General features: G+C 42.1%; 2 protein-coding genes across 8 annotated transcripts in view; one reads left to right on the top strand and one right to left on the bottom strand.

Moving 5' to 3' along the window:
- LOC109891731 (transcription factor RFX3-like) overlaps nucleotides 1-6,541 on the top strand; it is a 49,147-nt gene extending 42,606 nt beyond the window's left edge. For all 4 annotated transcript variants that reach the window (XM_031826374.1, XM_031826373.1, XM_031826376.1 and 1 more), the window contains exon 17: nucleotides 312-6,541. In XM_031826374.1, coding sequence (XP_031682234.1) covers nucleotides 312-604 — 293 coding nt within the window. In that variant the 3' untranslated portion in view covers nucleotides 605-6,541. The remainder of the gene's footprint in view (nucleotides 1-311) is intronic.
- LOC109892493 (mothers against decapentaplegic homolog 4) lies at nucleotides 3,474-26,760 on the bottom strand. 4 transcript variants are annotated; one of them, XM_020485062.2, is made up of 12 exons: nucleotides 26,673-26,760; nucleotides 25,169-25,565; nucleotides 24,783-24,957; nucleotides 24,656-24,685; nucleotides 24,349-24,555; nucleotides 23,928-24,059; nucleotides 22,515-22,622; nucleotides 22,173-22,223; nucleotides 21,859-22,042; nucleotides 20,089-20,257; nucleotides 9,343-9,481; nucleotides 3,474-8,005 (listed from the first exon to the last, which is right to left on the bottom strand). In XM_020485062.2, exons 2-12 carry the CDS (start codon nucleotides 25,406-25,408, stop codon nucleotides 7,794-7,796), a joined length of 1,647 nt encoding a protein of 548 aa, XP_020340651.1. In that variant the 5' UTR covers nucleotides 25,409-25,565; nucleotides 26,673-26,760; the 3' UTR covers nucleotides 3,474-7,793. The 4 variants fall into 4 exon arrangements, with proteins under 4 accessions (XP_020340651.1, XP_020340652.1, XP_020340653.1 ...); XM_020485063.2 differs by lacking the exon at nucleotides 26,673-26,760 and adding an exon at nucleotides 26,196-26,499; XM_020485064.2 differs by lacking the exon at nucleotides 23,928-24,059.
- Nucleotides 26,761-27,728: the final 968 nt, after the last annotated feature.

The following is a 27,728-nucleotide window of genomic DNA, read 5'->3' as shown; positions in this document are numbered from 1 at the left end:
TTCTTAAGATCTTTGAGATATGTCCGTCCAGCATGGCTGTGGGTCATTCAGCTTTCAGGAGCCTTAACTCCTCTTACCTTGGTCTCAACGTGTTGTCACTTAAAGAGCAGCGCCTTCAATTAATACCCATTGATTTAGTTAAATGTAACATTCAAATGTTACATTTAGAAAAGCTGTTTTTTTGTGTGCTGCCTTTCCTGTCAAAACAATGGTCCCGCAGGACTCCTGAGAATCCTGGAGAATCATTATTTTAACTCTGTACCTCTGGTCTTCCTGCCCATCTGTCTGACTGACCTTGTCCCTCTGTCTAGACGAGGTGAGTGAGATGGACAGTGACCTGGAGGAGGACATGGAGGAGTCCGGGGAGCCGCTGGCCAAGCGGGAGAAAGCTGAGGTGGAACATGAGCACCAGGTGATCCAGGTGATTCAGGTGGGGGCTCTGGAGGACGGCAGTAACCCCGTGGTGGGGGTGCTCCAGCCGGGCATCCTGAACTCCCTGCCCCAGCCCCCCCAGAACCATGCTGAGCACATCCTCACCACCTCCGCCGCCACCACCACCATCCGCCACTGCAGTGCCACCGGCAACACCTACGCCTCCGTCTGAGAGGGAGATGACCCCCCCCCCCCCCCCCCCCCGGGCAACCTCTCTCCTCTCTGTCTCTCGCTGTCACGCACGTCTGCACTGTCCCCTCTGTCGTACGCTGTGTTTTCTCTGCACTCGTCTAGACACACTCCTCCCCCCCTCCATCCTGACCAGTAAGGGAGTGTGAAAAACATCACGACCACAGCTGGCGTCACACAAGCAGTGGATGGATGAGTAGAGCTAGACGGGAATGTGGATCTGCTGGGGAGAGTCATGTGGACGGGCTGTCTCTGTCTGTAATGTGGCTGTCCTCTGGGTCAGGGAGGGGGATTGGGAGGTGGGGGGTTGTACAGGTGTGAGACACTGGCTGACCCTACTGTAGCTGTGTAGAAGGGAAGGTGTCCTTACTTAGAGATTCACATATTTCCTGATGTTTAAAAGCTCAAATCCAAGCCACCAGCCCCAGAAGAACAACTGCATTGATTGACAGAAAACACTTGGTTCTCTCTTAGATTGGCTTGTTTAGTATATATCTAAACAACCACACAGGTGCTATTCTCTTACACTACCAGATGTTCAGACAGAATTCAGTTGAATGACATAGTATTTTTTTAAAGTCATGAGTCTTTCGAAGCATTGTTGAGATATGACATTTGGTGGATTATGATTGCTTATTGCTTGTAATGTGTTGTTTGGCATCCTATGATTTATTGAATAGTGTATAATTGTAGCCATGATCCCCTGATAAGCACTAATGGCTTTTATCCATGAAGTTAGTTCTGCCCATGAAGGAAGACATTCTGTTATTTATGCTGTTTACTGTGTAGAGACAGAGAGACGAGGTTAAACAGACAAGCTGTAGTACACCACTTCTACAACACTGGCTTTTCTACACATTTCATGCATAGGTTGGGGTGTGCTTGACTTATGGCCTTGGTTTGGTTGGGTTTAGATGCTCGATAGTGTGACAAAATTACATTAGTTGGACTTATTATCTACTGATATGTTCTCAGTACAGTAGGTGTGTTTTTTTGTAGGTTTCTTGAGTTCTGAATGGACCAAAAACCAACCAACCAGAGGAAACTGGCAGAGCGAAAGAGAGCCATCATGGCCGCCACAGTTACCACGGCGAGGGTGCTGCGTGTTCTGTTTCCTGTCCCAACAGTGCCGTGTTGCAGAGCAGAGTGAATGTCAGGGATTCTATGTACCTCGGCTTCATCATAGTGCCTTAATAACCCTTACTGCAGCTGTCCATGTAGTCCTGACTGATTGTGTGGTTGAGGGAAAGGATAGCACACACACACACACAGAGACACACACACACACACACACACAGAGACACACACAGCTCCTCTGCGTTACTGTCCCAGCAACAACTTTGTGTCTCTGGTGACTTGTGGCTGGATTTGGGCTGGCTCATCAGTGTTACTGCAGGGCTGGAGAAATGCAGGTTCAGAGGTGCTTGTTTTGTTCTCTGTGCTGGTTCTATGAAATGTTTTGTTTTGTTTGTACCTGCTCTCACTCTTTCCACACTCGAGGCCTGCTCCTGCTTTGGCCTCTGCTATTGGGTGAAGTGTGTGTGCATGTGCAGATGGGAGGACTTGATTGAGATGTTGATTGTGTGTGTATGAATGAGTCTGAACATGTGTTTGAGCACACCCACTAGTCACCCTACCTCACACCAGTGTTGCCAGCCCGTTGACACGTACAGCACAGTCACCAAACTTGTTCTGACATACTAACCGTATTACTCCTTCAACGCTGCACACTAACATTATACATGCCTGTTACACCACACACAACTAAAATACACAGTCATTTCAGCCCCTTCAGTTCTTAGTCCACAACGTCATCACCCCTTATTATCTCCCTTCTAAAGTGCATATTTGTATAGTGGACCAAAAGTAGATATTTTCTGATATTTAAAGATATATATATATATATATATATAAGGATGATACAATGTATTCATTTTGTTTGTTTTGTTTTCATGTGGTTGATCTGATTGTCATCTGTGATTGTTTCTTTTGTAGCTCTTCTGTGATTGGTTGATTGACTGTGAAATGGGTGGGGGCATGGGGACCAGCTTCTCTGATGACACTGGATACACATTTTGTACTTGAACTGTTATTGATAGCTTTTAGGAAATGGAGAACACACAGGAACAATGTGTTGAACTGGAAGAATCTTGTTGTTGATACTACTGAAGTTACCTTTCTGTTTTTTAACTCTCATCTGGAGAACTGTCTGCACCAATGCTTTGCCTCGACTTCATTTATTAGTATTCATAGTGCTTTTGTTTTACTATTTGAGAAATTATTCTTAAGTTATGCACATGTATCCATGCGTAAACCAGTCTTGAAAATGGAATTATAACTTCTGAGAAACAAAATGTACCTGCAAAAGGACTGGAATTGTGTTTTCAGTGGAAGTGGATTTATTTGATAAACTACATTTTCTTTACAGGTATATGAGAAAGGACAAGTAGAATTATATTGCCTTTCATTAGTTTTCGCGGAAGATGAAGTGCGTTCACTTTAAACTGAAGGTCATCGACCTTGCTTACAGGTAACTGAAGGTCATCGACCTTGCTTACAGGTAACTGAAGGCCTTTGGGCATTTGTTTACATGCCAAACTCTGACCTCACAGAAATGACAAGATCTTTCTTAATGACTGTACTGTCACCCAACATGCTGTTAGATATGGCTCTTGGACTTTGACCTTTTTGTCATGAAAATACTGAAGATGTTAAGATTAAATGTGTATTCATTTGTGCCTGGAGTGCAAACGGCTTACAGATGTGCTTTAGAATCTTGAAAGTGCTTTTTTTGGTCTTGCATGCCTTTTTTGTGCTGCTAGAATCTGTTGGTTTATCTCATTTTTTTTTTTAATATGTGCCAGACAGTAAATGCTGTATTCACTCTGTAACCTCATCAAACCTGCCTGTTTTAACATCAATTGTGTTTTATTCATAGTTGACCATTCACAAAAAGTCATACATTTATATTTGTTTAAGATTGAAAATATTAGGGCCTTCCTTTTTGGTTCCTTGATAATTGAGCCCATTTCCAACGTTAAAGGTTAGATCCAGCAACTACAACAAGAAACTGAAAAGGAAAATATCTTGACATCCTGCAAAACATATCAGCTACTCTCAAACTATGTCAGTTGGGAGGGGTGAGAATACGGCAGCTTCACTGATCCACGAGACCCAGTGCCTTTGATTTTGCCCAGGGCAGGGGGGCCTACGTCTCTGGTCTGACTCCATGGTTCCAGATACAGGCTCTTTAGACAGGCGTTTTATGGTAGTGAGGTGAAAATGGCTGCTCACAGTGAGAGGAGGATATGGGCCTGAGGGATCGTACACTTCTACCCTTGATCCTGATCTCATCCAAACTATGAGTACTGGTCAACTATTACTGACCAATGACCACACAGGACAGTTTACAATGGATGGAGCTTGCTCCAGATATTTTCTGTTGGACTGCGCATTAGGAGAGAACTACTATTGTATAGATTTACTGTATCACTAAACTAACAAAGATTGGAGTATAACTGGACTGGGATATTTGCCAATAGCAACACTGTACTATGACTTTCATTGTTGTCACGATCATTTCCTTTCGTTGTATGATATTCACTGATTGCTGTATGTTTGCTTTATTCAGTATGATTTGGAATATTTTCCTGTTCTGTTTTAAGTGCCATTTGACAGTCTAGTGAGTTGTGGCCCGCTGTAGCACGCTCTAATGCAAGCACACGCATTTGGCAGTGGATTTATGGGGAAACCTTTTAGTTGAAAACTCCCCAGATGTAACCAAGATGTAAATATAGACAAAATGGGAAGAAATGATATTTATTTACTGTCTCCTTAAATATTTGTTTTGTTCTTTTTGGATGTTTTATTTCAGCCAAAAAAACATTGATTTCTCTTTTTCCTCGTTTTGGATAATGTATTGTATTCATATACAGGTAGCTGCCACGATAATGTTAACACTTCAGTAAATGAGGGATACAAAGTATGTTAAATAAGTAGGTGGTTCTACAAAGGTGTGGTTCCTGAATTAATTCAAATTAAGCAATGAACATCCCACCATGCTTAGGGTCATGTATAAAAATGCTGGGCAGGCCCTTGTTTTGGCTAGCATGGCTGTGCCCCTATCCACAGGGCATGAGTGGTCACCTGAATGGTTTTGATGAGCATGAAACAATGTAAACCCTATGCCATGGCTGTCTGTCACCAGATCTCAACTCAAATGAACACTTGTGGGAGATTCTGGAGCCGTGCCTGAGACAGAACACCAAATGATGGAATTTCTCATGGAAGGATAGTGTTGCATCACTCCGATAGAGTTCCAGACACTTGTAGAATCTACAGTGTTTTCAGAAAGTATTCACACCCCTGATTCTTTTTGAAATGTTTTTGTGTTACAGCCTGAGTTTAAAATGGATTAAATTGAGATTTTCTAGGGAGGTTTTCCAATTCCTCACAAAGATGGGCACCTTTTGAAGTAATTAACTCACCATCAGGCCAATGGTGACTTTAAAACAGTTAGATTGATGGATCAACAACATTGTAGTTACTCCACAATACTAACCTAATTGACAGTGAAAAGAAGGAAGCCTGTACAGATTAAAAAATAATGCTGCAAAAAATGTGGCAAAGCGATGAACTTTTTGTCCTGAATACAATGTTATGTTTGGGGCAAATACAACACATTACTGAGTACCACTCATCTAATTTTCAAGCATAGTGGTGGCTGCATCATGTTATGGGTATGCTTGTAATCGTTAAGGACTGGGGAGTTTTTCAGGATAAATAGGAACGGAATGGAGCTAAGCATAGGCAAAGTCCTATCATATGTTTGTTGTGTAGTAAATATTTCAGCTTTTATTTTCATTAGTTTTTTTCCTGTAAAGCACATTGTGTTACATTCCATGTCTGAAATGTGCTGTGTATAAATAAAGCTTGATATATGATTTGATTAGAGGAAAACCTGGTTCAGTCTGCTTTCCCCCAGACACTGGGAGATAAATTCACATTTCAGTAAGACAATAAACCTAAACACAGGCCAAATCTTCACTGGAGTTGCTTACCAAGAAGACAGTGAATGTTCCTGAATGGCTGAGTTACAGTGTTGACTTACATCTATGGCAAGATCTGAAAATGGTTGACAAGCAATGATCAACAACCAATTTGACAGAGCTTGAAGACTTTTTTTAAAGCATAATGGGCAAATGTTGCACAATCCAGGTGTGCAAAGCTCTTAAGAGACTTACCCAGAAAGACTCATCTGTAATCGCTGCCAAAGGTTTTCTGTGTTGACTCAGGTGGTTGAAAACTTCTCAAGATATGTTTTATTTTTGTAAACATTTTTTATTTTTACAAATGTTTGATTTTTTCTTACGCTTTGACAGACTATTTTGTGTAGATTAACAAAACATGACAAATCCATTCTAATCCCACTTTGTAACAACATTGTAGAGAAAGCCAAGGGGTGTGAATACTTTCTGAAGGCACTGTATGCCAAGGTGTATTGAAGCTGTTCTGGCCCAATGCCCTATTAAGACACTATGTTAATGTTTCCTTTATTTTGGCAGTTACCTGTGTATACATACTGTACATCTCAAGTGACTTTCTTTTTGTGTGTTGTTTCAAGTTACCTCTTAGCTAGTATATTATATCTTCTTAAATTGGCAAGAGCTAACCAATAAGTGTAGGGTGATTTGTATTGTGTATTTTACATAAAAGATGAGGAAAACTGGGAAACTTTTATATTTATAAAGGCATATATATTAACATTTAGTTTGTCGTAATGATGAAAATATAGGAACTATTAAAGACACGTAGTTTGGTTTTCTGAATATTTCAGACTTGAGCTCAGGCTAGCTTAGTGTTGTTTTCTTAAAATTTGTGGCTTGTCTTTTAAATTAATAAACTTTTTCTTGTTGAAAATAATTGTCATTGCTGTTGTATCTCAATTAAGTTGTCAGAGAATGGACACACCGAGAAGATGAACGGATAAAAACAGTGGGCGTGTTAGTGAATGAAAAGCATCCATGAGTCATGATTGCTAATATTCTCAAATGCAGAATCTGGTCTTAAAAACATTTACAAGTTTCACATGACTGCTATGACCCATTTACACGTTTCATATGGGTCCATTTGGTATCAATATGGCTTCAGACTTTCCTCCAATATCTCTAAGGAATGTTATCACAAGTCCAGGGCGGGACGATAGCAGGAACGCAATACTCGTTGGTGTCATGGAAACAAAACAGCACATTTAACTTCTTTAGGAAAACAGCCCTAGGAAAACACACGTGTTGTCATCCAGAGTTCGATTTATTTTTTCTCTCCCAAGTTATAGCAAAATATTTTCCATACAGCAGGTTTTTAAAAGGATCAAAGAGTTGTTTGCTTCATGTTTTCATTTTTACCATGGGAAAAATATTGTGATATTGGTATCACAGCCCTTAAGTCAATTCTTCCAAGTCATGGTTACAGAACTTATAGTGGTGGAGATAAAAATGGACCGAAACTGAAATGGACAACCGGCATCTGTCTAGACATTGAGGCATCTGAAATATTAATTTAAGTCAGTGATGTGAACACCATCTTCCAAAAGCTCTGGCCTGGATCACACTCATTGCTACAAAAGCTGAATATTCTAAGACACACATACCTACTTTCAAATATAAATGTGGAAACCACCCTCACACTGCATATCAAAATACATTTTCTAAACAATCAACAAGACACAACATACTGAAAACAAGCACATGAAAAGCAAACCAATAAAGTGCTAATTTAAGCTAATGTCATTTAAAAAACATAGCATTGACAACTCAAAAATACAGTATATAAACTGACATGAATAGGAAGATATGAAAATAGATATTTATGAATAGAAAAAAGAGAATGAAAAGCATCCATGAGTCATGACTGTGTATCCTGATTCTGAGGCGAGTAGAAAACGGATTCATGAGCTGGTATCTTCAGAGCGGGAACTCTGGCTGGCTGTGATGCCAGCGGGTATAAAATATAAATCATATATATTCTTCTGCTCTCTCATCCCATTCAGCACAGCAGACAGCGGGATGATAAATAGTTAAGATGGACTAGCCTACGGGGCATGGGCAGTCCATCAGTCAGTTCAAGGGTTGGCTGGCTATGGACAGTTCGTGAATGTGTTGCAGTTCTATAACTCAGTCCAAGGGCTGAGGGTCAGCGATGGGCATGGTGTGCAGCACCTCATCCAGTAGCTGCAGGGCCCGGTGGAGATGGATCTCAATCCAGCACGGTGTCTCCTTGATGCTCTGCCGGGGGTAGTCAGGCCCCCAGCCCTTCACAAAGCTCATTCTCAGGATACACAGCCTGCGCAGGTCATCCACTCCTATACCCGCAGCCGCAGACATACCTGGAGGATGGGGGTTAAAAACACTCAGTGGTTAGAGGTTGTAGTTTAGTGCTACAGTGAGGGGAAAAAGTATTTGATCCCCTGCTGATTTTGTACGTTTGCCCACTGACAAAGAAATGTTGAGTCTATAATTCTAATGGCAGGTTTATTTGAACAGTGAGAGACAGAATAACAACAAAAAAATCCCGAAAAACACATGTCAAAAATGTTATAAATTGATTTGCATTTTAATGGAGGGAAATAAGTATTTGACCCCCTCTCAATCAGAAAGATTTCTGGCTCCCAGGTGTATTTTATACAGGTAACAAACTGAGATTAGGAGCACACACTTAAAGGGAGTGCTCCTAATCTCAGTTTGTTACCTGTATAAAAGACACCTATCCACAGAAGCAATCAGATTCCAAACGCTCCACCATGGACAAGACCAAAGAGCTCTCCAAGGATGTCAGGGACAAGATTGTAGACCTACACTAGGCTGGAATGGGCTACAAGACCATCGCCAAGCAGCTTGGTGAGAAGGTGACAACAGTTGGTGCGATTATTCGCAAATGGAAGAAACACAAGGCCATGTACTGTCAAATATTGGGTGAGAACCTCCTTCCCTCAGCCAGGGCACTGAAAATGGGTCATGGATGGGTATTCCAGCATGACAGTGACCCAAAACACACGGCCAATGCAACAGAGTGGCTCACGAAGAAGCACATTAAGGTCCTGGAGTGGCCTAGCCAGTCTCCAGACCTTAATCCCATAGAAAATCTGTGGAGGGAGCTGAAAGATCGAGTTGCAAAACGTCAGCCTCGAAACCCTAATGACTTGGAGAAGATCTGCAAAGAGGAGTGGTACAAAATCCCTCCTGAGATGTGTGCAAACCTGGTGGCCAACTACAAGAAACATCTGACCTCTGATTGCCAACAAGGGTTTTGCCACCAAGTACTAAGTCATGTTTTGCAGAGGGGTCAAATACTTATTTCCCTCATTAAAATGCAAATCAATTTATAATATTTTTTACATGTGTTTTTCTGGATTTTTTTGTTGTTATTCTGTTTCTCACTGTTCAAATAAACCTACCATTAAAATTATAGACTGATCACTTCTTTGTCAGTGGGCAAATGTACAAAATCAGCAGGGGATCAAATACTTTTTTCCCTCACTGTACATCAGACAGAATGAGTCACTCAGTTATTCACCACCTACTCTGGGGAATATAGAGTTTCATATCTGAGACAGTACATACACTTCCCCATTTCTGTGAGGTTCTGAGATGCTCTGAGACAAGACAAATGGATATATTGCTGGGCAGACAGGTTAAAGGATGAATAGTATGTAGAGAGACTCACTAATGGCGGGCGCGATGCCTCCCACAGAGCCAGGCCCGGGGATGTTTCCAGCCACTGCTGCCGCCTGTGCTGCGGCTGCCGCCTGGGCTGTGGCTGCCTGCTGCTGCATCTGCCTGTGGCACTGACGCAGGTCAAACACCTGCACATCACAAGGGGGAAAGGCAGGGTTAGGGCCTACACACAATAGGGTAGAAGGGATAGGGGTTCAACGAGGGATGGGCATCAGAAATAACTTCACTATTCAAATCATGACATTTTTTCCAGATATCCAGATTGTCAAAATTAGGGCTGTGCCGAGTACTCAGGCAAAACAAGTATCCTAATGGATATGGAGAATGTTACAAATACGATTATGACATGAGTATTTTTTGTAATTATCTGTGTTCAGAAAAAAGGTCATTTTCAGCTGCCAGCACACATCTTTCACTCAGTGTGAAGCGCTGTGCACTCTAAACAATTATTGGCTAGTTCTTCTGTCAGGGTATCGGATGAGCCTGCTGCAACGATTGGATCAGAACAAGCCATTTTCCCTCTGCTCTCATTTCCCCACAGACACACTCGCGGCTCTGTTTCACTCAAACATCTCAGGGCACAAGTATCCTCTTCTCCAAACATTGTGTATGAATCAGAATTCGTAGCTAGTCGTTGTTCAATGCAGTTATTTCCTGTCGACTTTGCAGAGATATGGTTGTTTTTGTCTGGCTACTTGACTTTGTTCAGTAGACTAGTTTGTCTGATCTTATAATTATTCCATTGCTGACGACATCTGTATTTATTACGGATCCCCATTAGCTGCTGCCAAAGCAGCAAAATGAAGGCAGTTTATACAATAAAAACATTACAATACATTCACAGATTTCACAACACACTGTGTGCCCTCAGGCCCCTACTCCACCACTACCACATATCTACAGTACTAAATCCATGTGTATGTATAGTGCGTATGTTATTGTGTGTCGATGTGTCTGTGCCAATGTTTGTGTTGCTTCACAGTCCCGCTGTTCCATAAGGTGTTTTTAATCTAATTTTACTGCTTGCATCAGTTACTTGATGTGGAATAGAGTTCCATGTAGTCATGGCTCTATGTAGTACTGTGTGCCTCCCATAGTTTGTTCTGGACTTGGAGACTGAAGAGGCCTCTTGTGGCATGTCTTGTGGGGTATGCATGGGTGTCCTAGCTGTGTGCCAGTAGTTTAGACAGACAGCTTAGTGCATTCAACATGTCAATACCTCTCATAAATAAAAGTAGTGATGAAGTCAATCGCTCCTCCACTTTCAGCCAGGAGAGATTGACATGCATATTAGCTCTCTATGTACATCTAAGGACCAGCCATGCTGCCCTGTTCTGAGCCAATTGCAATTGTCCTAAGTCCTTTTTTGTGGCACCTAACCACAGGACTGAACAGTAGTCAAGGTGCAACAAAACTAGGGTCTGTAGAACCTGCCTTGTTGATAGTGTTGTTAAGGCAGAGCATCGCTTTATTATAGACAGACTTCTCCCCATCTTATCTACTACTGCATCAATGTTTTGACCATGACAGTTAACAATCTAAGGTTACTCCAAGCAGTTTAGTAATCTCAACTTGCTCAATTTCCACATTATTTATATCAAGGTTTAGTTGAGGTTTAGCGTTTAGTGAGTGTTTTGTTCCAAATACAATGCTTTAAGTTTTAGAAATATTTAGGGCTAACTTAGTCCTTGCCACCCACTCTGAAACTAACTGCAGCTCTTTGTTGAGTGTTGCAGTCATTTCAGTCGCTGTAGTAGCTGATATGTATGCGGATGACTCAACGTTATACACAGACACTCTGGCTTTAGTCAAAGTCAATGGCATGTCGTTAGTAACAATTGAAAAATCAAGGGGCCTAAACAGTTACCCTGGGGAATTCCTGATTCTAACTGGATTATACTTGAGAGGCTGGAAGTAACACCCTCTGTGTTCTGTTACTTGTCTAACTTTTTATCCACATTATAGCAGGGGGTGTAAAGCCATAACACAGCCGTTTTTCCAGCAGCAGACTATGATCAATAATGTCAAAGGCTGCACTAATGTCAAAAGCTGACATTAATTTAATCACCTCTTCCACACTGACTTTACAGAATTCAAAAGTACAATTGTCTTTCATCAGTGTTTGTTGCTGGCCTGTCATCCCTAAGTTTGCTTATCTTGCCAATGAAAAAGTCATTAAAGTAGTTTGCAATATCAGTGGGCTTTGTAATGAATGAGCCGAGTTGGCTTTTTCCCCCCCAAGATTCCATTTAAGGTGCCCCAAAGCATTACTATCATTCTGTATATACATTTTTGTTTCAGTGTAGTTTATTTTTATTTTCATTTAATTTAGTCACATGGTTTCTTAATTTGCAGTACATTTGCCAATCAGTTGGGCTGCCAGACTTAATTGCCATACCTTTTGCCTCATCCCTCTCAACCATACAATTTTTCCATTCCTCATCTAAGTTTCACAGGAATATGGTTCTGAATATAGACTGCAACAGCGCCCCTGTTGGCATAACCATGTATTGCTACCATTGTATCAAAGGTATTATCTAAGTCAGTTTCAGAGAGTCAGAATATGAATGTCATCTGTTACAAGCAAGTTATTGACGTCATGGACCTTGTTTCTTAGGCTACATACGTTAATATGGGCAATTTTTAGCACTTTTCTGGGTTGTTTGATTGATAAGCTTCCCAGTAAAGCATTAAAAACAGAGGTAGACTTACTCATGTTATTTACATTGGAGCTGATCGTACAGGATGAGCTGCATAAAGTGGTCTTCCTACTATTGCACACCGCCTCAGTTCTAATAGTCACTTTGGTTTTCGGCTCATGATTACTGCTTACAATAGCTGTAGGATAAAACAGATGTATTTGGTGCAATTAGGGGTACATAAATTAAATTACTTACATTGCGTTTTCCAATGCCCCTAAGATCATGTACATTTGATGCAGCATTATGACGACTAATTATCACAATGGTAGGGATTAACTGAGCAGGTCTTGGATCATTTACAAGTCATTGTTTCAACACAGCCTTGAAATGTGTGGACAGAGTCCAGAAGCCAAGATGATTTGGATGGACTCCATCATTCCTGTAGAGTATCTTCTGTTTCAAGAAGGTGTCAAAGTTATCAATAAAAGTGACTCCAGCAGAGCTACAGTCGTCTTTTAGCCAGATGTGTAATGCCCAACGATGGTACCGGACCTGAAATTAGCAGTTTTTTGGAGTCTTTTAATGCTAAAATCAGTTCTTTAATCCAATCCATTTTCAAATGTTCTGAGTTAGCCCACCTGATGTCGTTTGACCCCACACGGACTACAACAATGTCAGCTCCCAGCATCTGTGGTAGAACAGTCAGAAGCAGCCTTATGTCCTGTACTCGTGCGCCTGGGTAGCACAGGGTTTTTGCCTTGGGGACCAAGATGTTTCTCACCATAGAGCTGCCTATGATGACAGCTGGTGATGTTGAATGGGTCAGTCTCTCAGGCAGCCTCGAGGTCTAGTGAGGCTGGGCGCTCCGAGAATCTGAACCCGAAAGTAGAAGCCACTGCAGAGGGAGACAGAATCGAGGACGAAGATGCAGGTACCTCCGGATCCGATCTTGATTGGGAAGCCACCATGGACGAAGGCGCCAGAACCTCTGGCTCCAGGGCGGCAAAGCTGTTTCTGGTCCGTGTCAGTTCCGGGCTCAACATCTCCATGGAGACCCCCGTTGCCAGAGGACGCTTTCTTCGACTTCCACGGCGAGTGATATACCTCCATGGCTGGTTGGGTCGAGAGCAGCTCTGTTCTCCAGGGAAGGGGGAGACCCCTTTTGGCATGGAACCCTGCTTTGCACCGGCCAGTCGGCTGTGGAGAGCCGACACGGCAGTGAAACTTTCACCAGACCAGAGCGGCATCTGGCTACTGGGGTGGAAGAAAAAAGGTGAGTGTGGGTTCCCCAGTAGTTTATGTAGGTTTGCTTCTTGCTTGCTAAGAGTAGCTACTTCGCTCCTGTAGTCCTCCGCAAGCAAGCAGTTGCTGTCGTTATACAAGCTCATGATTGTTTGCTATTATTTATTCTCGCCTAGGCATGTTCACCGAGCGACAGATTATTAGGAAAAAAAAAAAAAGTTAGTTTATTTTGATCGCACAAATGTGGCATAAGTGTTGGGAGAGAAATGCTTTTCTCCTCTCCAAAGTGAAACAATCTATGGGACAAGCGAATTAGCCTACTTTCATCTAAATAAATGCAGGGAGTAGTAGCCAACCATGCTATTTATTCGTCTATTTTGTTGATAATTGAATAGGAACAATTAAGTAAATCATGTGCATTTTGATCTGCCGGTGTTGTTTGCAAGGCTTGGGCGGTATACAGTCTATCAGGATATTTGGAAAAAGCCATGTGATGGGTTTTCAATACCTTCAAAACAATTTACTGTAAGTTTCTATGAATTTGGATATTTGTAGCTACTTTTTAAAGTGAATACCTGCATTCAACTTGTGCAATGTGTAAGGAGATAATGTGACAGGTGAAATGAAGAATGTAAATCGGCTTTATGACGCTTACCATAGTTCTCCAGAACAGTTGAGCCAGTCACCTGTTTGTTTGTAAATAGCACAATGGGAGAAAGCGGAAGCTGGTGAGTCCATAGTGTTCTGTCTATCGGCGATACTAAATAATGTTTGCCATCAGATATATTACAACGGCTTTCTGCCAGAAGTCAAAGGGCTCTGGATGAGTAATTTTTTCCCCATGCATTTTTTTTCTCCTCCTCTGCTCCTCGTAGATGCTGCTCTTTCTTCAGAAAAGCATGCATCAGAAACTGTTCATTTGCATAATTTCTCGTTCACTTTTGCTTGTAAATGTCCACACATTCGGTAGCTAATAGCTACGCTTGTATAACTTTGAGCTGGATGACCATCTTTGCAATTAGTTTGTTCGTTTTCGCGTGTTAGCATTTAGCTATGTGATTTCGCTATTAGTTTGTGCTAATTTTGATATCATTCTGGTAAATGAGGACTTGCGTTTTTAAAGGCCCTTTGTGTGTTATGCCGGTAATATCGTAAATCCTGGCATGAGACTATATGAAAATCTGGATACTGCCCAAGCCTAACGTTTACCTTTGAACAATGTGTGTGAATGAGTGAACGAACACAACGATGCGCTCTGAGTGATAGAGCAGTAATGCGCACTTGAGGTACAGTACCAAGTCAAAAGTTTGGATACACCTACTCATTCAAGGGTTTTTATTTTTACTATTTTCTACATTGTGGAATAATAGTGAACACACAAAAACTATGAAATAACATATGGAATCATGTAGTAACCCCAAAAAATTGTTATACAAATCAAAATATATTTTATATTTGAGATTCTTCAAAGTAGCCACCCTTTGCCTTGACAGCTTTGCACACTCTTGGCATTCTCTCAAACTGCTTCACCTGAAATGCTTTTCCAACAGACTTGAAGGAGTTCCCACATATGCCGGTCATCAATCACTCTTTATTGGTCAAATAGCCCTTACACAGCCTGGAAGTGTGTTGGGTCATTGTCCTGTTGAAAAACAAATGATTGTCCCCCTGCGCAAACCAGATGTGATGGCGTATTGCTGCAGAATGCTGTGGTAGCCATACTGGTTAAGTGTGCCTTGAATTCTAAATAAATCACTGACAGGGTCACCAGCAAAGCACCCCCACACCATCACTCCTCCATGCTTCACGGTGGGTACCACACATGCGGAGATCATCCGTTCATCTACTCTGTGTCTCAAAAGGACACAGCTGTAGGAACCAAAAATCGCAAATTTGGACTCATCAGACCAAAGGACAGATTTCCAACGGTCTAATGTCCATTGCTTGTGTTTCTTGGCCCAAGCAAGTCTCTTCTTCTTAGTGTCCTTTAGTAGTGTTTCTTTGCAGCAATTCTGATTCACGCAGTCTCCTCTGAACAGTTGATGTTGAGATGTGTCGGTTACAATTTCTGAGTCTGGTAACTTCATTAGTTATCCTCTGCAGCCGAGGTAACTCTGGGTCTTCCTTTCCTGTGGCGGTCCTCATGAGAGCCAGTTTCATCATAGCGCTTGATGGTTTTTGCAACTGCACCCGAAGAAACGTTCAAAAATCTAAAACTTTTCCGTATTGACTGACCTTCATGTCTTAATGTAATGGACTGTCGTTTTCTCTTTGCTTATTTTAGCTGTTCCTGCCATAATATGGACTTGGTCTTTTACCAAATAGGGCTACCTTCTGTATACCACCCCTACCTTGTCACAACACAACTGATTGGTTCAAACGCATAAAGAAATGAACCACAATTAATCCACAAATTAACTTTTAACAAGGCACAAGGTTAATTGAAATGCTTTCCAGGTGACTACCTCATGAAGCTGTTTGAGAGAATGCCAAGAGCGTGCAAAGGGTGGCTACTTTGAAGAATCTCAAATATAAAATGTGTTTTTATTTGTTTAACTTCTTGGTGACAGGGGGGCAGTATTGAGTAGCTTGGATGAATAAGGTGCCCAGAGTAAACTGCCTGCTACTCTGTCCCAGATGCTAATATATGCATATTATTAGTAGTATTGGATAGAGAACTCTGAAGTTTCTAAAATTGTTTGAATGATGTCTGTGAGTATAACAGAACTCATATGGCAGGCGAAAACCTGAGAAAAATCCAACCCGGAAGTGGGGAGGTTTGTAGTTTTTCAACTCTTTGCCATTCCAATATACAGTGTAAATTGGGTCATATTGCACTTCCTAAGGCTTCCACTAGGATGTCAGTCTTTAGAACGTTGTTTCAGGCTTCTACTGTGAAGTGGCGGCGAATGAGAGCTGATTGAGCCAGGTATCTGGCAGAGTGCCACATGCTCTGAGGCGCGGTCACGAGAGAATTAGCTCTCGTTCCATTGCTTTTCTACAGACACAGGAATTCTCCGGTTGGAACATTAAACATTTATGATAAAAACTTCCTAAAGATTTATTCTATACTTAGTTTGACAAGTTTCTACGGGCTGTAATATAACTTTTTGACCGATGTACGGCTGGACCTGAACGCACGTTTGGATTTGTTTACCAAACGCGCAAACAAAAGAAGCTATTTGGACAAATTATGAACAAATCAAACATTTGTGGAACTGGGATTTAGAACTAATGAAAGTAACGTGCCAATGTAAAATTAGATGTTTTTATATAAATATGCACTTTATCGAACAAAGTTCTATGAGTGTATTCTGATGAAGATCAGAGGTTAGTGATTAATTTTCTCTCCATTTGTGACTCCTCTCTTTGGCTGGGGAAAAAAAAATGGCGTTTTTCTGTGAGTTGGTGGTGACCTAACAATCATTTGTGGTGCTTTCGCTGTAAAGCCTTTTTGAAATCAGACACGGTGGCTGGATTAACGAGAATTTTATCTTTAAAATGGTGTAAAATACTTGTACGCTTGAGGAATTTTAATTTCGGAGATTTGTTGTTTTGAATTTGGCGCCCTGCACTTTCACTGGCTGTTGGCGAGGTGGGACGCTAGCTTCCCACATATCCCAGAGAGATTAACACTTTTTTGGTTACTACATGATTCCATGTGTGTTATTTCATAGTTATGACTTCACTATTATTCCACAATGTAGAAAATAGTAAAATTAAAATAAAAAAACCTGAATGACTAGGTGTGTACAAACTTTTGACTGGTATCGTATATGCTTTACCAGCATTTAAAACACACGTCCGGGTTTCCAATCACAAGTAAATCCGATGAGTATCAAGTGTGATAAAACGGATATGATTACGAGTATGACAAGATCAGCACCCCCTAGCCTAAATATATTTTCACTGCTGTTTCAGTGGGCGGGGGAGGGGCCGCTGTGTGTGAGACGGGGGAACAGGGCAAGCAGAGTGTAAGAGAGACTTGTAGCTGCCATTGGTTATTTATCATCCCATCTGATAGTGCTGGTCTTAGCTTGCTTGTCTACTGTGCAGTCAAGATAGCCAGCTAGCTACTACATTTCGCTGAGCTTTCTTTCTCCCTGTCCTAGTCTACAAATAAACACCCACTTCCTACCTGTTGGCCTCATCTCTCTCATTTAGCTCACTTTTAATTTTAATTCCATCTTGCATTGATTAAAGATCTCTCACTTCACTTGCTACACATTGAGCCCCTGACTGTAGTGCAGCTTCGATTGGCCAACCAAAACAAGCTAGACACTTGAAACGGGTGTATGTAAGTTACCGGGCATGCATGCCATAAAAATTACATAAAAATGTTTGTTTTAATCAATTCAAGGCCCAGTGCAGTCAAAAACATGTTTTTTCTGCGCTTTATAAATATTTCCACACTAGGAGGTTGGAATAACACTGAAATTGTGAGAATTATGATAATGCCCTTTAAGTGTAACAGCACTTTGAAAAGACCGCCTGAAATCTTAGTCTGTTTGGTGGGATGGAGTTCTGGCCTACTCACTCAGACCACTCCCAGACACACTTAGCAAATATCTTACTTGAGAAATTGCTCTTTGCTAAGAAGCTATTTGTTTATTTTTTCCCATTTTGATTTGAAACAAGTCACAGTAAGTTACTTAATTGTTACCCAGAAATTATTTGATAGACATAAAAACAGCTGCATTTGACCTTTAAGAATTGAAAAGGCTGTGGCAGCGAATAGGATATTTTCAACCCGCCCTGCCGGAAACCACTTTCTCAAAGCTACGGATCACCATGATGATGTAGCCTACTGTATGTCTCTGCCTCATATTTCTGAACAGCTGAAATAAAAACCCTGCAGCGATTTGAACAAGCATTCAAGGCCATTATGGAGGCTACAAGCTTCTCTGTCTGTTGTGACGGATATTGCAGATGCACATGCAGGACACAGTCCCTACACATTACATTAGAGAAAAAAATCTATCTGCATTTTGTGTTATGATGTAGGCTAATCTTTATAATTGCTGTCATATTGTAGCCATTAGCCAGAGTTACATGTCTTTTGTGTATAACATGTAAATAAATAGCTGCATGTAGCCTAACTCCTGCTGAGAAAACATGAAATTGCACTAATGCTCAACAGCCTAATGAGACATGGAATGCATTAGTTGCAACATGTCGACCATGTCCTTTATGTACAACATGAAGTGTGTAGGCTACACCAGACAAAGGCTTTCATCGCCAACCAAAACGCAGCGGAGCACTGAGCTGCAGCTATAAAGCTGGCGTAAAAAAAAAATCCTGCACTAGAGCAGAAATCTCAATCAGAAAATCTGGAACCGTAGTCACTTCAGAATTTTAAATGCCATGGTATATCCTTGTACGTAACAATGGCAAATTGATCATTTAGTTTAGACCAAGCCTTTTCATTGTTGAAATAGACCAATCTTATTTCTCTAAAAATGTTCCTCATCAATCTACACACAATACCCCATATTGACAGAGTGAAAACAGGTTTAGATTTTTTGCACACTTAAAACTGAAATACCTTATTTTACAGAAGTATTCAGACTCTTTGCTATGAGACACGAAATTGAGCTCAGGTGCATCCTGTTTTCATTGATCATCTTTGATATGTTTCTACAACTTCATTGGAGTCCACCTGTGGTAAATTCAATTGATTGGACATGATTTGGAAAGGCACACACCTGTCTATAAAAGGTCCCACAGTTGACAGTGCATGTCAGAGCAAAAACCAAGCCATAAGGTCGAAGGAATTGTCTGTAGAGCGCCGAGACAGGATTGTGTCGAGGCACAGATCTGGGGAAGGGTACCAAAACATTTCTGCAGCATTGAAGGTCCCCAAGAACACAGTGGCCTCTGGAGATTGGAGAACTTTCCAGAAGGACAACCATCTCTGCAGTACCAATTTATGGTAGAGTGGCCAGACGGAAGCCACTCCTCAGTAAAAGGCACATGACAGCCTGCTTGGAGTTTGCCAAAAGGAACCCGATGGACTGTCAGACCTTGAGAAACAAAATTCTCTGGTATAATGAAACCAAGATGGAACTCTTCGGCCTGAATGCCATGCTTTGAGGAAACCTAGCACCATCCCTACGGTGAAGCATGGTGATGTTAGCATCATGCTGTGGGGAATGTTTTTCAGCTGCAAGGACTGGGAGACGAGTCAGGATCGAAGGAAAGATGAACAGAGCAAAGTAGAGACAGATCCTTGATGAAAACCTGCTCCAGGGTGCTCAGGACCTCAGACTGGGGCAAAGGTTCACCTTCAATGCGACAACGACCCTACGCACATGACCAAAACAATGCAGGAGTGGCTTCGGGACAAGTCTCTGAATGTCCTTGAGTGGTCCAGCCAGAGCCCAGACTTGAACCTGATCTAACATCTCTGGAGAGACCTGAAAATAGCTGTGCAGCAACGCTCCCCATCCAACCTGACAGAGCTTAAGAGGATCCGCAGAGAAGAATGGGAGAAACTCCCCAAATACAGGTGTGCCAAGCTTTTAGCGTAATATCCAAGACTTGCGTCAACAAAGTACTGAGTAAAGGGTATGAATAATTATGGAAATGTGATATTTATTTTTAATACATTTGCGTAAAATTTCAAAACCTGTTTTTGCGTCATCATTGGATACTGTGTAACAATCCCTAGGTAACAACAGTCTAAAACTGAATGGATTTTAACCTGTTTTGAAACAATAAACCCTCCCAAGTAGTAAACTCTCAACTTTGTGACAACAATAAGAATAGAAGTATAATAATATTATTATTAAATAATAAGTACACAACCTCAATGGAATACATTAGAATAATACTGAAATAAAATCTGTCACCTTGATATAGGCGCTGGGGTAGATCTTGTGCACTGCGTCTCCAGGGGCCCGTCCTGCCTCCCTGTCCAAGTAATAACTCTGCACAAACACTGCATGATCGCTAAGGCAACGCACCCACACGTCACCTTCCCCTTTACACTCCAGCTGCACCCCTTTACCAATGTGAAGTCTAAAGCCAGGAAGGAAGGAAAGAAGCAGACGGAGACAAACAGTACAAAAATAAATTAAAAGCCTTCACATTTTGCTAGTGTATTTTTCCAAAACTATGAATGATGTTCTGCTTAGTCATTTCATTTAGCAAAGACATTAAATCATGACTTGTTCTATAAATCTTTCCTTTTTTCTATTTGATATGGTAGGTTCATGACTTTGGCCTGGGGGTAAATACCTCTTCCCCCCTTTTTCTTCTCTCTACCCTACTGATGTGACATTTGAAAACCCCTTGGTTAACATAGAGATTCTGGGAACATCAGAAGGTGGGGGGAAATTAACTAGATTCTGGTAATCCGACCAATTGAACATATGCGGTGGTACTTAATGAATATGATGTCAGTTCGGTTGTCATCTGAGACATTCTCATCAATGATAGGATGACAAACTCTACAGCGGAAAGTCTGCATATTGTAGTTATCAGATTCACATGGAATTGTTGTTCAATTTAAATGTTTGAATATAAAATTATTGGTGAAGAGATTAAATGTAATTTTAGCTTCCATATGAGAGATTTGGGTTTTCATAAGGTTAGGGCTCTGCTCAATCAGTGGCCCGCCCCTGTGAAGAGACATGGGTTATAAAACTTTTCAAACACATCCTTCTCGCTCCACTATATAAAGCCTTGACAAAAATGTAACCTCCTATTCCGAGGATGTGAGAACGACGGTCCATACGTTAAAAGGACTAACATGTCAACTACAGAACTAAGCCAACCTCAGCGTGAGCTTTGGTTGCGAATGGGATGAACTTTGAACTCTTATTCACTACAGAAGTGATACCTCCTAGCCGTTGAGTTAGCAACAGCAGCTGCAAACGTGGGCTAGGAAAGAACAGACAGAGTATCCCGTCTACCACACAACGACGTTACTACAAAGTATTCAATTTACCACGAGACATTCTTCAAAGGACAAAGGACTCGGTTGGGCAATACAGCCTTCCATCTACCACCAACTTACCGAAGCGCAGCTTATTTATTGCATTTTCCTTTTCCAAATGGGCGGTAATTTAGAATGCATGAAATACTGTATTTACGATAGAGACGTCGCTTCTCCCTTTGTTCCTCAGTCTTCCCGCTCTTTCACTCAAACCCAGACCATTTCTTGGGGTTACCAGCTGTCATATCTGTTCCAACCCCTAGGGACGTTTTCCTTCATGATATAATTTGTAATCAAGGTATGATTCATTCTGTGTATATGTAATTCTGTGTGATTAGTTAGGTATTTAGTAAATAAATAATTAAACCCAATTTTGTATTGCTGATTCAACTTGTTAGCCAGGGTTCGTGAAGATAAACCAAGAATTTACCATTTTCAGATGAGACTGAAATAAGGTGACGATTAATATTGACTGCTATTGATGTAAAATATTACTAGGTCTTTAAGAGTTTATTCGGATAAAAGCTCTATAAATATTATTTCGTGGTGCCCCGACTTTAGTTAATTACATTTACATGATTAGCTCAATCAGGTAATATTTATTACAGAGAAAGGATTTTATAGAATAGCATGTCATAATATCACTTAATCCGCCATAGCCAAAGACACGACAGTAGAGTACCTAGCTCTCTCGATGGCCTCTGTCCTGTGGACGTTGCAGAGCTGGCCCAGGCAGAAGCGGTCCCCTCCTGAGGGATCCACGTACCCATCCACTGTCACCGTGGGGCAGCTGGCCGGAACCTTGAACGTCTCCCCCACCTGAACATCCATCTCAAAGTAGGCAATGGAGCACCAGTAGTCAGGGGCTGGAACAGAACACCACCACATTCAATTCACATGGTCTCTGTACTATTTCACAACACATACCGTATCAAATGGGGACACATACCGTACATGCAGAACTAACTCTCTGAGTAACGTTTCACACAGACTCACCCGGATGATTTGAGATGGGTGGCTGGAATGCAATCTCATTGTTGACCATCCCTGGAAGAGAATGTCATGTAATTAAGACAACGGTGCTGTTGGGTGTAGTTTGTACTGCTCGGATCAAAGGAGTACAAATGAATGTTGAATGATTTAACATTGACTATTTGACATTATATGTGCACATTTACATCCTTTCTGGGAAACAGCTCTTTCCTTTTACAAGAACTCAATTTTTGCATTAGTTCAAGGTTAGCTTGTTGCTTTGAGGGATATATAATCTTTAAGGCTCAGATGTTGGCAGCACCCTTAGATATATGCCCAGAGAGGGGGGATAACACAGCCACTCACAGTAGTGTGGGGTGTGGGGCATGGGTTGGTGGTGCTGCAGGTGCCCATTCTGGTGGTGAGGCACTGAGGGGGTGAAGTTCCCATTTCTCGGCCAGCCTGAGGCGGCATCTGAAATCAGAACAATCACCAGTTGCATCAGACCATAAGCACAGATAGAAAATACCATGACCAGAAAAATACCATGACCTAAAAATAACTCAATCACACTAAACACATACCTAATCAACTATAACAATGGCCTCCTGTCAGAGGGCTGAGAGGAATTCTATAACTGACCAAGGAGGAATTAACCCCCTAGAGAGGCAATGTGGTAATGCTGAAAAGCTTTTTGAGAGAACATCCAGATTATGAGAAGTAAATGGGGTTACGGTGAAAAGCAACAGGGCAGGAATTTGTGGGCTGGCGGAAGTACACTGAGTATACAAAACATTAGGAACACCTTCCTAATATTGAGTTGCACCCCCCCTTTTGCTCTCTGAACAGTCTCAATTCGTCAGAGCATGGACTCTACAAGGTGTCGAAAGCATTCCACAGGGATGCTGGCGCATGTTGACTTCAATGCATAGTGTCAAGTTGGCTGGATGGCCTTTGGGTGGTGGACCCTTTTTGATACACACAGGGAACTGTTGAGTGTGAAAACCCCAGCAGTGTTGCCGTTCTTGACACACAAACCGGTGCGCCTGGCACCTACTACTACACCCTGTGCAAAGGCACTTAAATCTTCTGTCTTTCCCGTTCACCCTCTGAATGGTGCACATACACTCCATGTCAAGGCTTTAAAATCCTTCTTTAACCGGTCGCCTCCCCTTCATCTACACGGATTGATTTAACAGGTGACATCAACAAGGGATCATAGCTTTCAACTTGTCAGTCTATTATTATTTTGTTATTTAACTAGGGAAGTCGGTTAAGAACCAATTCGTATTTACAATGACGGCCAAACCTGGACAGCGCTGGGCCAATTGTGTGCCGCCCTATGGGACTCCCAATCACGGCCGGATGTGATACAGCCTGAATTCGAACTAGGGATTGTAGCGACGCCTCTTGCACTGAGATGCAGTGTCTTAGACCGCTGCGCCACTCGGGAGCAAATGTCATGGAAAGAGTTCCTAATGTTTGTTACACTCATCGTAGGTTTCCATTGTCATGGTCTATGGAAGGCAGATGAATGTGAGTGCTACCTGTAATGATTGTTTGAAAGTGCAGGTAACTTATGTGATTGTTCGTGACATAGGCAGTGTGAGTGCTAAGCTGTTATTTTTAGGCTGTTGGATGCAGGTGCCAACTAAATTTAATGGTGTTTGACAGGGCTTGGGTCAATTCCATTACAATTCAGTAAATTCAAGAAGCAAATGGAATCAACCCCAAACTTGGTATTGTATGAAATGTGGAGGGCCAAGTGTGGGTGCTTACTGTGATGGTATGTGGCGCTCTGTGCCAGGGAGAAGCCGCTCTGCCCCTGTGAAGGCCCTGGGCCTGGCCTTGAGGAGAACTGCCGCAGCCCTTCAGTGCTATGGCTCCCTGACAGAAGGCTAGTGGACTGGGCTATAAAGGCAGGAGCAGGATGGGCCAGAGTGAGTGAATAGGAAAAACATATGCACACACACACCCAGACCCAAACACTCCACAATACAGAGACACAAACAAAAGTGATTAGGAAGGACACCTCAGAAAAAGGAAAAAGCTTCTCAGCATGACCCTGACTGGGGTATGAGGGAGCCACTGTATCCTGTATTTATGTCAGGAGCGTATTCACCACAAAACAAAGTGTTACATTTAAGGGGAGTAATGAACTGCAAGACAGGGGAGGGTTCAACACAATGCAGTATCTCACTTGAGGCTCCAGCAGCGAGGCTGGAGAAGGCAGAGGTAGAGGCTGAGCTGCTGCCCTCAGGGGGAGGGAGCAGAGCCGAGCTGCTGAACAACTCCTGGGGACCCCCTGGTCCGGAGGGCTGGTGCTGGATGGTCTGGTGGTGGCCATCCGCACCAGAGTGAGATGGCTGGTTCTCAAATTCATACTCATCTTTGACCATGAGTGTGCCTGGTAGGGCAGGGAGGGTGAGAGGGTCAACGTTTTGGGGAACTTCATTTGAATCCTCTGTTGTGAACTGCAAATTATTAGTACAGGGCAAGACCCTTACCTGAGCTTGAAAGAGTCAGTCCTGAAAGGTCTGTGAAGAGAAGTAGAGGGACACAAATAAGATCCAACTTAAAATTCAGAGGGGTTAAACAGTATTCAAGAGAGTGGAGAAAACAAATCCCACTCACCAATCCCTGGTGATACCACCCTCTCATAGTGGTATGGGTTAACACACACATTGTCAGCTTTGAGGTCAAAGGCAAACTGGCAGTATTTCACATGCTTCAGTTCATTCTTGTGCAGGTCAGGCCACCGCCACAATGTGGCATAGATCACATGGGGGAAGCCTTTACGCCCTGCTACCTGAGAGCACAGAGAAGACGTGTTATGAACTAAGCACAGCAGTCATCTGAGAAAATAGTTCAGCCCGTAATGTGAGTGTAATATCTTCTATCAGCAGGTTGGTATTCATTAGGCACCAATGGGACTGAGGGACAGGGAGGGACTACCTGAACTTGTCCAATAAACACTTTTTTTGGTGCAATAATATTAAATTACTCAGCTACCCCATTACCTGCAACCGTCCATCCAAGGTGCGCTGTATGGTGACACACTTGCTGGGGTGAGCTCCGTTGGTGGTGATGGCTGTGATGAGAGAATCTAGCTCATCTTTCTTCTCCTTCAGTTTCTTGACGAGGCTCTCGATGGCTCGCTTGGCGAATGTCTCGCTCTCTCCACCCTGTCTGTGGCACATCAGGCTGTGCACGATACTCAAGCAAGCGTCGGTGCTTGTGGGGGTGTTTGTGATCGACATCTTGCTCACCGTTCTAGTGTCTCTATTACTTGATGTTCAATCATATGCTTAATTCTCACTCAAGGAATGAGTCAAACACAATCTCAGAAGCCTTTTGCTAGGGTGAGAATGACATGTGTCCTGTTCACTCTACATACTTCGGGGTGTCCAGGACAGTCTGCAGTAAGGGAGACAGAAAAGAATGTTAGTTGTACTAACTTGCTACTATTTCTGTGATTTCACGTCAATGCAGAAAAGCATTGCCTGACAGCAAATGAATGATGCCGACAAACGTTAGCTAGCTACTTTTCTACAAAACCTTAAATTACAGAAACAAAAATATTACTCAGCTACAAAAACAGATTAACGTTGCATAAAACGCGTCAAATCGTGTCTTAGAGACTACCAAATGCCTATCAGTAGTAAATTAACATTTTGGGGCGACAGGTAGCTTAGTGACTATTACAGAGCGTTGGGCCAGTAACCGAAAGGTAGCTGGATCGAATCCCCGAGATGACAAGGTAAAACGCTGTCGTTCTGCCCCTGAACAAGGCAGTTAACCCACTGTTTCCCGGTAAATAAAGCATTTGTTCTTAACTGGCTTGCATAGTTAAATAAAGGTTACTTTTTTTATGACATCTTGACACATTTCCTAACAACTAGCTAAGTTTTGTAAACGACGAACGTTAGCAACCCAAGGATGATGTGCCCCGTGTGGTTAAATTGTAAGTCAGTGGAAACTACATACAAGCAAAAAATAAGTAATAGGTATCTATTTATCGGACTTAAAAATACACACATTTCTTACCTGTGTGTCCAGTGTTTAGTACAGCCGATTATCACATAGCTAGTTACTTTAGCGACAGCTAAAGCTTGCTAACGGTAGTCGTCAACAAAACCAGTGTTTTCTGAATCGAATTTCGAGCCAATACTCGATTATCTTCTCGTTATGAGATATTATGCGACTGTATTCTACGTTTTTCAATTGTGCCAGTGACTGAACAAAACCAACATGTTTGCAATATACTCGTAAACAATGCTATAGCGCCAGCTACAAACATAAACTCCCTGCGACTCGTGAGTGCAGTGCCGCTCATGTCAGCAGCAGGGGGCGCATGTTTTGTGAGCGCTTTGCTGGAGCTCAGTGGCCAGGCTGGTCAGCTAAAAGTTGGCCCTGGGCTGATAAGATCAGTTGTGGTTTCATATCGTTTGTATGTGTTCATTCGATATTCCATTCATAACAGACAAATGTAATTTAACATGTTAAACCTGTCTACAAACTCACGTAGAAGTGTTTAGTTCATCAGTTCTGCTCCTCGTTGTGTATAGCCTAGACATTTATATTGTTCCCTTTTTTTACCAGGTAAGTTGACTGAGAACACATTCTCATTTATAGCAACAACCTAGGGAAGTTACAGGGGGGAGGAGGATGAATGAGCCAATTGGAAGCTATGGGGTTTTTAGGTGGCCATGATGGTTTAAGGGCGATTTTGTGAAATTAGCCAGGACACCAGGGTTAACACCCCGACAATAAGTGCCATTGGATCTTTAGTGACCACAAAGAGTCAGGACACCATTTAACATACATTCAAAGCAGCCTACACAGGGCAATGTCCCCAATCACTGACCTGGGGCATTGGGATCTTTTTATTTTCAGAGAAAAGAGAGCCTCCTACTGGCTCTCCCATCCAGGACCAACCCTGCTTTGCTTCAGAGGCAAGCTGACAGTGGGGTACAGGGGTGGTATGTCATTTGTTTTAAGTAAAGTAAATGTACCATACGTCTATGTGCATATCCAACACTCTGGAGATTTGATCTGGAATTTAGTTCAACAACACCATAAACCAACCATGTCTTCATGCTGCAAAACAGTTTATTTTTCCTGAAGATAATTCATTGCCACAGGATTAAATGTCAAATGAAATTGACAAAATAAATAACCATCATAATTCATAAAGTGAGTACTCTGAAATAATATCTGAAACAGCCCCATAGGTAAATACAGTATAGTTGTGATTCACAAATGCATGTCAGTGAAGTGCAAATCTGGACTCAGTCATTCAGCGTTATTGCATAGAGGTTGTCTCGCCTTCAGTCCACTGACAACAGAAACTGGGTAATGATGTGACATGTGTTTTTCCATCTGTCCTGTAGAGAAAGCCATGATTAGGGCTGCCGAGTGGCCATGTCAGACAAGGTTAGGTGGGAGGCAGCGGTGGGTAGAGAGAGAACGTCCAATACAGAGAGGCTGTCTGGGGGGTGGATCGTCCATAGAGATTGTTGGTGTTGGGGCCCAGGAATCTGACAGCACCCTCTCCCAACTGCTCACCACTTGGAATGG

The sequence above is a fragment of the Oncorhynchus kisutch genome, linkage group LG6 (genome assembly GCF_002021735.2).
Source record: "Oncorhynchus kisutch isolate 150728-3 linkage group LG6, Okis_V2, whole genome shotgun sequence".
Taxonomy (NCBI): domain Eukaryota; kingdom Metazoa; phylum Chordata; class Actinopteri; order Salmoniformes; family Salmonidae; genus Oncorhynchus; species Oncorhynchus kisutch.
The sequence above is the reverse complement of the archived record's forward strand: the minus strand, read 5'-3'. Positions and strand labels throughout refer to the sequence as shown.